Source organism: Megachile rotundata, chromosome 5 (genome assembly GCF_050947335.1).
Source record: "Megachile rotundata isolate GNS110a chromosome 5, iyMegRotu1, whole genome shotgun sequence".
Classification (NCBI taxonomy): Eukaryota; Metazoa; Arthropoda; class Insecta; order Hymenoptera; family Megachilidae; genus Megachile; species Megachile rotundata.
In genome coordinates, this window is record NC_134987.1 from 4,526,676 (window position 1) to 4,537,253 (window position 10,578).

Consider the following 10,578-nt stretch of genomic DNA (forward strand, 5'->3'; position numbering starts at 1 on the left):
GAATATGGTAGTTGACTTTGTGCAGTTGGTAATGTTCAACTCAACTCCAACCCCAACGTAACTCTGATCCCATGGAAACAGGCAAGGCAACTTAACTCTAACCCGACTCTAACCCGACTCTGACCCGATTTGGACCCTCGATGGAAACGTAGTCATTGTTCAAATCGCACCTCCACCGGGACAGAATAAAGGTTTCCTCCTATTTATTTATATTTCATGACATAACATAGTATAATCACTTGGTGGATTATTCTTATCCTGTGATTGAATTTTTTCAAAAAAAAGCATGAAAAAATATTGCTTCTTCGCCTTAAATTTTTAGATCGCGAAGTCGCACTTTTGAATGTCTATTCTAATTTTTTGTACATGAAGCAACGCAGGATAAATAAGGATCGTGTAGACTCTAGCCTCTAGACGATCGACGCTAGTGACAAAAAGAACCTAGATGTGAGTTTAATGACATCATGCGGTGAGTTACAGAAGTTCGATGACCTTTGTTTATCTTGTGTGTTTTTGATTAGGTAGATATCTATTTTTCAAAAATGTGAAAAACACGAATTCCTACTGCCAATGGCATTTTATTAAAAAGTAATATTTCACCATAATTTCTTTTGCATGCTATTTTCAGAACTGTAGTCTAGGTCGATTGATCCGTCGCTCCACTAGACTATAATTTCTAATTTAGAGACTTTTTGGTTCACAATGTTACATGCATTGTTAAAAAGCGCCCTCTTCCAAGGTGTTTGGCACATATATGATTTGAAATTATTCCGCTCACTCTCCAACGGTCGTTTAGTTGTTTAGTATAAAGTTATTTGGTTGCATGACAATAATAATTCTAAATATATTATTATTTGTTATTATTAATTTATTTGAAGAAAGTACATTTAATACAGTACTTAATTTATTACTACAGTAATAATTATTTTACATCAAATAAAGTAAAGTGAGTGATATATTTACTTTTATCATATTAATACAATAAGGGTATAGCCGGATAAGTGATGTGTAAATGACTCTCGATAGTAAACTATCACCAACATCGTGTCAGGAAATCTATGAGTAAATAATATATTTAACTTCATGAACCAATTTTGGATTATTTTTAAGATATAAAAGAGTTATATTAAAAATGTCAGCAATCCATAACATTGTTAAGATCTTTTATAAAGTGTATCATTTTTTAATTTAAAGTACTTAATGCACTGTTAATTTGCTCAACATTATACCTTAATACTTCTGTAAATAGAATATTCCAAAGAAATAATTTACATGAAAAAAGGAATAGTTATTAGGATAGAACATATAAAATATGGGTTTTTAAAAATAGAGTCACACAATTTGATAATGTAAGAATACTGTAAAATAGAACTTGTAGCATATTAGTCTGAATCTTAAAATTTGAGAAGAAAGTCTATACAAAAATATTATATATTAATATTAATGATACAAAATATATCATTAAATATATCGTAATGGTTGTCAATTACAAAAAATACTAATGTTATATATAAATACTAATATTATTTTGAAGCTTAAATGACAACAAATTTGATGAAAATGACTAAATAAATGAAAAAGTAGCTCATTGTTAAAGAACTATCATGTAGTAGGTTTTCACATGTAAAATGAACAATTTTGGAACAAGAAAGTATGATAGAATTTTGATGACATATGAGTACTATAAAATAATACTTATGTTTTTCTGATTTGAAGCTTTAATTTAAAGTATTATAAGCTAGCACATTTTTTCTTTTTTGTGACAGAGAAGTTTATAGAACAGTGTCAGAAAAGAAAGTGTACCATGTGCTTTCTAAATATAAATGTTCTTCACATTCTATTTAAATATTGACTCATATTACAACATTGAGGAGCCATTTTTCTATACTGGTCCAACTATACCTTTTTTATATCAAGTATATAAGTATTTAAATTATTTTTTGAAAAAAATTTAAAAAATTTGAAGGCATATTTTTATACCCTTAATTCTTAAAAAAGCAGAATTTTTTATTATACTTTTATATACTAGAAATAAATGCCTTTTATAATTGTATGGTATTATAACATATAATTATACATTGTATTTCAACTTATATTTAAATATTTTACAAATAATATGAACATTTCTACATTGCTATGTAATGAATTTAGGGGATGACTGAATTTTTATAAAATAATTGATCATGTTGGCGTGACCCACTGGTGGGTCACACTTGACGTTCTGAGGGATGGCGTGACCCACCAGTGGGTCACACTTAATTGTGATTTTAAATTGATAACAATTATTTATTTATAAGCATGCCAAAACTGTTTTGATCTCGTATTTAGCGTGATCAAAGCTTCAAAGGAGTAACAATGTCGCCCCACCCCACAAAGAAAAATGTAAATATTTGCCCCGGCGTGAACGTGTTAAACTGCTTTAAGCTTCTGGAAAAGAATAAAAATTTAAATTGTTAAAATTCAGTTAATCTATCAATTTTTAATGACTTTTTTTCATGAAATTTCTATATAATGTATTTTAAATAATTATTTAGAATATATTATGTAGTTTAAATTTAAAAAGAGATTGTAGTTCAAAATTTTTTATTTCAGATGAGCGAAGATACAGTTCGAGTTGCAGTGCGTATCCGTCCTTTAGTAAAGACTGAAGTTGAGAGGGGTTGTCAGATATGTCTAAATGTTGTCCCTGGTGAACCTCAGATAGTTATACAAAATACAGATAAAGCTTTCACATTTAATTATGTTTTTCCTCCTGAAATTGGTCAGGAAGATTTTTATAATACTGCCATTAAAGATATGGTAAAAAATATTTTTCAAGGTAGGATTATAGATATTGACATCAGTGTATTTTAATATTTTAAATCGATTAGATTATAAAAATACAAATATTTTAACAGGCTACAATGTCACTATATTAGCCTATGGTCAGACAGGAAGTGGTAAAACTCATTCAATGGGTACAAATTATGTTGAAGCAGAAGATATGGGTGTTATACCAAGAGCAGTGCATGATATATTCAGTATAATTTCATCAAAGGAAGACTGGAATTTTAAAATTACAGTTTCGTTTATGGAACTTTATCAAGAACAGTTATATGATTTATTGGCTGATAAACAGCGCAATCAATCTATCGTTGATATCAGAGATGATGGAAAAAATATAAAAGTTGCTGGAGTTGTAGAAAAGGAAGTCAAAACTGCTGTTGAAACATTACAGTGTTTAACGCAAGGATCACTAGGTCGTGCAACAGGAGCTACTGCAATGAATGCAAATAGTAGTCGAAGTCATGCAATATTTACTTTATGTATATATCAACAAAACAAAACCGATCCGTAAGTTTATTGAGGATTGTAAAATAATATTACAAGTATTGATTATTTACAACTTATTTTTTTATTATTAGTAATATGGCAACAACAGCTAAGTTTCATCTGGTAGATTTAGCTGGTTCTGAACGTAGCAAAAAAACTCAGGCAACAGGAGAAAGATTTAAAGAAGGTGTTAATATAAATAAAGGTTTATTAGCATTAGGAAATGTGATATCTCAGTTAGGAGAGGGTGGTTCCATGTCTTATGTTGGTTATCGAGACAGCAAACTCACTAGGTTGTTACAAGATTCTCTTGGCGGTAACTCTATGACATTGATGATAGCGTGTGTTAGTCCAGCAGGTTGTTACATGTACAATGTTCATAATATAAAATTTTTAGTAATAATTGTTGAAATAATTCATGTTATATTTGAAATATTTACAGATTATAATTTAGATGAAACTTTAAGTACATTAAGATATGCAGATAGAGCACGTAAAATAAAAAATAAACCTGTAGTAAATCAAGATCCAAAAGTAGCAGAAATAAATCGATTGAATAAATTAGTGCAGGAACTGAAGCTGGCTTTAGTAGGACAAGAAATTAATGTTTCCTGTCCAATTGAACATCAAGAACTTGAAGTAAAAAATCAGTCTTTGCAACAAAAGATAAAGGATTTGACAGAAAAATTAAATGCAAATTTAATTGAAGCAATAATTATGCATGAACGAGCAGAATTAGCCGAACAAGCTAGAGAAAAAATTCAGTCTGTTATGAGCAAGATATTGGAAGAATGTAAAGAACTTATGGATGATTTCAATAAAAATCCTAATACACATAGTGAATATTATATAAAACTAGAAGCAATATATTTAAAAATTCTTGGTAAGTAGAATCATTCTTATTTGTTTCATTAATAAAATTATCAATACTGTTAGAGAAATATTCTTTTTATTTTTAATAAACAGATATTCAAAATGATCAGAAGAAAACAACAGAGGAACTTATGAATCATGGTGTATCATCAACTGTTAATATAAAATCATTTACGGCAAATAATGAAGAAGTTTCGGAACAGACGTCCATAGATGAGGCAAGTTCAGAAATTTCAGATAGCTTAGACGATTTCGATGAGAAACAGGAAGAACATACTCTGCTTCAAGTTAAAAGAAATAACGAAGTGCAAAATATAAATAAAGAACTAGCTATTAAAGAAAGTCTTATATGTCAGCTTTTAAAAAACTCGTCTCATGTAATTGATTATTCCAAAGAAAAGCAAGATATGGAACAGGAAATAAAAGCACTTCAAACGGAAAAGGAAGAACTTTTACAAACATTGCAAAATGTTCATGCAAATAATGCGAGCTCAAAGTAAGAAATTTAAATACATATAGCAACTACTTTTTATCGGTCATATTAATATTTAGTATATTTTTTTAAGTTAAATTGTCTTATCCGTTATTTTTATATATTTCTAGATTGGCAGAAAGTCGGCGTAAAAAGGTACAAGAATTAGAAAAAAAAATAACAGAATTAAGGCGGAAAGTAATGGAGCAAGATAAAATAGTTAAAATGAAGGAAAAACAAGATCAACAGATAAAAAATCTACTGAACGAAACACAGTTATTAAAGCAGACAAGAGTGAAATTAATTAGACAGATGCGTATTGAATCCGATAAATTTACAAAATGGAAAACAATTAAAGAAAAGGAATTGAATAAATTGAAAGATCAAAATAGAAAGCAAGTAAACGAAGTAACACGTTTAAAAATGTGGCATAATAAGCAGGAGACAGTATTCAAAAGAAAAATGGAAGAAGCTTTTGCAGTTAACAAACGTTTAAAGGTAATATATTAAAATTACAACTTCAATCGTTCGCTTAACGATAATCGTGTCGAGAAAATGACGTACTTTTCGTGGCTGAAGCGTCGAGTCAAATAACTTTTACAATGTACGATTCCTATTACCAAGTTACCTGTGAGTGAATGCTACTCAGTCTTGTTGACTGTGCTTGCAGGACACCTCACAGAGTTGTTAACTAGGCCATGGTCAATTCCTAACTGATTTTGTCTTTCGTTAAAAATAGTGCTCTTTTTGTAGCCTAACGCGGATCATGGGGAGGTCGTGTTTAATGACTTTTGTATTACATGATAAATCGCTCTGTACCGCCTTGCATCGAAGTTCATACGCCGAGTAACGTGGCTATCTTAAGCCTTTTCCTTGAAAAGAACGTCACGTTATAAAATTATATTCTTATAAAAATAATACGATTAACATTTTGTAATGAAAATAATTACAATTTTATTTTTTTCTTAGGAAGCTCTTGATTTGCAAAAAAGAGCTGCAATGAGAAGAGATAAAACAAACAATGTCGATAAAATTAAAAATTGGCTAATACAAGAAATAGAAATATTAGTGAGCACAGTTGACGCAGAACATTCTCTTGAAAAATTAATGCAAGATAGAGCATCATTAGCATGTATGCTGGATAAATTTCAAAACAATAGTAATACAAATGAACAAAAAATTGTTGAACTTACACAATTTTTAGATTTACGTAATACACAAATTTCCGATTTACAGCAAAAAATAATTGAATCAGATCAAGGTAAATATTTTCTTAAATTGAATGTACTAAGTACTTGCGTGTTTAGATATTTGTTTATATATTTTTTGTTTTTGTTTAGAAAATAGATCACATCAAAGGTGGCAAAAAATACAAACAATGGAAGATGCGAAAGCTGCTTTGAAATTATTGTTTAAACACATTGCAGAAGATAGAAGGAAACAGTGTGTAAAAGAGTCCGAATTTTTGGTTTGTGCATTTTGCATATGTAATAAATCTAATAAATTTAATAAATTTATTAGTTTAATGGCAGTTAAATGTAATAATAATTTTTTGATATACAACTTTCGTTACATGTCTAATTAAAAACATAATTTTAGGAAAAGTGTACATTATTACAAACGCAATTGGACGAGTATCAGGCGAAAGAACAAAACGGACAATCAATAATAAGCAACACAAATTATATTACACAGAATGATAATGAAGAAAATATCAATTTGCAAGAAGAATTAAAGTACTATAAAGAAAAATGTCAACAGTTGGAACAAAAGGTTAATACACTTTTTAAATTTTAATAACAGTCTACATGATCATATAAATTATAAACTACAACATTGTAAATCTTGCAGGTGTTAAATGAAATTCAAAACACAAGCGAAGTGTCGAAACCAAAAGGTACAAAAAAAGCGAAGAAAACTGTAGAAATCGATCAAGAATTTATATACCCTGCAACAGATGATAGCATTGTAGAAAATGATGATACCGAAAATGATCCAGATTGGACACAGACGCCACTCTATAATCGTATACAAAAGCTTTTGGTAATTGGCTAAAATAAACAAAATTGTTAATTTTTAAATTGAATTAACAAAATGTTAAGTTATGTATGAGAAATATTTAAAAATATTTTTAATATTTTTCTTATTCATTTATTTTTAGAGCACAACAAAAAATTCCTCATTGGATCATACGACATTAAAACGATCATCAGATGGAGATATAAAATGTTCTTGTAAAACGAAATGTGCTACGCGCCTTTGTTCATGTCGTAAAAACAAAGTTATTTGCAGTAACTGCAATTGTAATCCAGAATGTTGTCAAAATAGAGATAAAAATGTAAGTTTATAATTATTTCTATTTGCTGTTATATGTTCAATTTCATTTTCATGTGTTTATTTTTTCCAGTTAAATCGTACCTTATTCGTAGATTATAAAGAGAATGAGACTGAGGACTCAATAAAAAAACCAAGGTATATTTAAATTACAATTTTCATACTTTCATATCTAAAATGTTATTAAAATTCCATTTTTTTTTAAAGGTTAACAGAACAATTATAATACTACACTACAATTTATTTACTTTGTACATAATCATATATTTGCAAACACTTTCATTACAAAAACTACATACTTTACACTCTAATAATTTATGGTACACTACATATTTTTATATTCATTTTAATTAATGCATTAATTAACGTTTGTGTGTAATTTTAGAAAAAATATATTAATTTTATAGTAAATTGTAAATATTAAATTTTAATGTAAAGCTATGTTAATAAATATATTTAAAAATAGATGAACCCATATTATCCATAATCTATATTTGGATCCCATTTTAAATTTTAGAGGAAAACGAAACAAAAATGCAGAGAAAACTTTAATCAAAAGAGAACTGAATCTATCGTGAAACGCACTACGAACTTGAACGCATAAAACAGTGATGCAGGCGTACTTTCATATTCATTGTCTAAATTTTTACATTTAGTGTAGTGTGTGTTTGTATTTTTTCCTAAGTGTAATGTAATAAGCTGCAATATTGTAAATAATAAATTGAGAATAAGGAAATTATTCACTACACCTCCAAAATAAGTATAGTGTACCGTTAATTAGTTGTATACACGACGGTTAGTAAAGCAGGGTTCTATTCTTCAGCTAGATCTTTACGTTATCGACTGCCGCGAAACAAGATGATTAACGACACACTATAGTTCTTTCGCAGTATAATAGAATAGTTTTTTTATTCAAATTTATGTTTTATAATCACACGATTCATTAATTTTAATTAACTGCAATTAACTGTACATTTATCAAAAGTGGTCAAAAACTAGTGCACTAAACCAATTATAAAAACTAAATGCATTGCGCGTATCGCAATAAAGTGCGAGTTCTTTGTTTATGAAAGAAAATGTTTTACAAACTTACTATATTATGCGTGAAAGTCTACTTTTCGACGAAACGATTGAAAAGAAGTAAAAGCTGCCACCATATTTTCAGCTAGCAAGCGTGGAAATTTCAATCTTGAAATGCGTATGAAAATAGAAATTACAAAATGCATTTACATTTCTAAATTAATTCTTTTAATAAACTATAATTTATTGTCTTGTTTACATTTTAAATCATCGCAATTCTTCCCTTATAAATGTAAACTTGAATGTAAAATTTAATTATAAATAAATGTTAATTTACATTATTATGTAGTTCTTAAAATTGCCGTTCTGAAACGTAAAATATGCAACATAACAGATTACAATTAAAAGTAAGCATTACTTACGAAATCTGTATTATTTATCAATTTCGAAAATGCCTTTTATAAATTAAATGTTATTGCGAACGGTAATGGTCTGTTTCCTTTAACTGTTACTTTCCACAGGGGAGTCAGACTTGTACTCGAATCTAAAAGAAAATATATATTTATATTCTTATTTAACAAATCTTATATTTTGTTATAATCTTTTATGTAATTTTCTTTTGAAAAATTGATTACTTACTTTAATAAATTTTAATTACTGTAATTAATTTCAGATGATAAAAATATTCTTTTTTCAAATATAGCGGTAAAATTTATGTAAATTCTGATTTCCGTAAAGGAGGGTTAGTTCTTTTCCGGCCGTGTAGCACATCAAGCAAAATGGGTACGTTACAAATGTTGAAATTTATATTGTTTTTGTAAGTGTGGAAGACAATTAATGAAATTTGTAATATGTTAATCGGTTCTATAACACATGTAATTATAATTTTCTTGTATATCCATTCGCAAAAGATAATATACCTTGCTTTATGTCTAACTTAAGATAACGAGGTTATGTATGCATAGTTTGTTATACGAACTATACGAAGTTTAATAAAATCAGTTTTATTGTTTCATTTCTACTTATGCTTAACAGTATTTTTTATTCTGTTAATGATATAATATATAAATAATATGTTATATTTAATTGTAAGATGACAGTTAAATCCGATGCATAACGTTTTTGTCGTGTAGGTAAACCACGTGGGCTTCGTACTGCACGTAAGCATGTAAATCATAGACGTGATCAACGATGGAACGATAAAGACTATAAAAAGGCTCACTTGGGAACAAGATGGAAGGCCAATCCATTTGGTGGTGCTTCCCATGCCAAGGGTATTGTTTTAGAAAAAGTGTATGTAGTAATCTTATAAATGTTTTTTTCATCATGTGTTATGTGAATATGTTAATTTTTTAACTTTATTCTTTAGAGGAGTTGAAGCCAAGCAGCCAAACTCTGCTATTCGCAAGTGTGTAAGAGTTCAGCTTATCAAAAATGGAAAAAAGATCACAGCTTTTGTGCCCCGAGATGGTTGTTTAAACAACATAGAAGAAAACGATGAAGTTCTAGTAGCAGGATTTGGTCGTAAGGGTCATGCTGTGGGTGATATTCCAGGAGTACGATTCAAAGTAGTAAAAGTTGCTAATGTTTCACTACTTGCATTGTACAAAGAAAAGAAAGAACGACCCAGATCGTAAATGCATTGTCATGTATTTCTAACACAATTATATCAGTTTTTAAGTAAATTAGTATTTTATTTATACCCTGAAATACATTCATTTTTATAAAAGTAGAAAAATACAGAGTACGGTGTACAAAAACTAAGTTAATTAAAATAATATTAGTAGTTAATAACTGTTTATAACATTCAAGGTTTCTTCTGTAGCTGTGACTGCATCTCCAACAATTTCATTTAACAATGTATTTATTTTGCTTATTTCCTTTGGTATGATTGCATTAGATATTTCCTCCTTTGTCTGCAAAAACTGGAAATCCATTTGGTACAAACAAAATTAGTAAGTGAATGTAATGTTAATTACATCACAACAGAAAATTCTAAAAAATACCTGTGTCAGAGAGGAAAAATTGAATATATTATATCTTTTGTATTCAGTAACAATGGAATACAAACTTGCTTTTTTGCTTTTTCTGTTAAACATCACCATTCTGTTAAAAAGCTTCTATAAATTTTTTTTTGTCTTAAGTAGCAAATTTTGACCTATTTGTTATACAGGTAATATTACTAATGTAGAAGCTTATACCACAAACCGTATTATTGGTTATAGTCAATTATTCCTTTCCATATGATAGGGGAAAAGAGATACATTTTCTACTAATAAGCACTTATCTTTTTTTATTGGGACATTAAAAAATGGTATAAAATATTTGTTTATTTATACTGATGCAGGTATAGATTTTACAAAAAAAAAGATAGGAAAAAGACGGTGATTTCAGGATTTTTATCTTTTACAATTAAATAGTAAACATTTAATTACTAACAAGGAAAGGCACGTAAGTGTCCCCCTCCGATTTTGATGAAACTTCGTAGGTTTGTTAATAAGGGTTTTACTGTGTTATCATTGTAAGAGTACACATAATATTTTTCTGTCTTGTTTTCGAGCATGCAT

The 10,578-nt window shown here is 28.5% G+C and overlaps 2 protein-coding genes across 7 annotated transcripts; both read left to right on the forward strand.

Annotated features, from left to right (window-relative positions):
- The first annotated feature begins 52 nt into the window (after positions 1–52).
- Positions 53–7,696, forward strand: Klp3A (kinesin-like protein 3A). Of its 6 annotated transcripts, XM_012284637.2 has the most exons (15): positions 62–191; positions 323–469; positions 2,593–2,818; positions 2,898–3,333; positions 3,405–3,670; positions 3,755–4,195; positions 4,279–4,681; positions 4,789–5,155; positions 5,627–5,918; positions 5,998–6,125; positions 6,257–6,430; positions 6,509–6,700; positions 6,819–6,995; positions 7,065–7,129; positions 7,509–7,696. In XM_012284637.2, exons 3-15 carry the CDS (start codon positions 2,593–2,595, stop codon positions 7,567–7,569), a joined length of 3,228 nt encoding a protein of 1,075 aa, XP_012140027.1. In that variant the 5' UTR covers positions 62–191; positions 323–469; the 3' UTR covers positions 7,570–7,696. The 6 variants fall into 6 exon arrangements, with proteins under 6 accessions (XP_012140029.1, XP_012140027.1, XP_003703069.1 ...); XM_012284639.2 differs by lacking the exon at positions 323–469 and having other exon boundaries at positions 53–191; XM_003703021.3 differs by lacking the exon at positions 62–191 and having other exon boundaries at positions 269–469.
- Positions 7,697–8,674: 978 nt separating this feature from the next.
- RpS23 (ribosomal protein S23) lies at positions 8,675–9,696 on the forward strand. The gene is made up of 3 exons (XM_003703008.3): positions 8,675–8,794; positions 9,145–9,304; positions 9,381–9,696. Exons 1-3 carry the CDS (start codon positions 8,791–8,793, stop codon positions 9,646–9,648), a joined length of 432 nt encoding a protein of 143 aa, XP_003703056.1. The 5' UTR covers positions 8,675–8,790; the 3' UTR covers positions 9,649–9,696.
- The last annotated feature ends 882 nt before the right edge of the window (positions 9,697–10,578 follow it).

Coding starts and splice junctions, on each gene's coding strand:
- Klp3A (XM_012284639.2), top strand. CDS start 2,593: ATGAGCGAAGATACAGTTCGAGTTGCAGTGCGTATCCGTCCTTTAGTA. Junction 5,156..5,626: donor CAGTTAACAAACGTTTAAAG/GTAATATATTAA, acceptor TTTTTTTCTTAG/GAAGCTCTTGATTTGCAAAA. Junction 6,701..6,818: donor ATCGTATACAAAAGCTTTTG/GTAATTGGCTAA, acceptor ATTTATTTTTAG/AGCACAACAAAAAATTCCTC.
- RpS23 (XM_003703008.3), top strand. Junction 9,305..9,380: donor GGTATTGTTTTAGAAAAAGT/GTATGTAGTAAT, acceptor TTTATTCTTTAG/AGGAGTTGAAGCCAAGCAGC.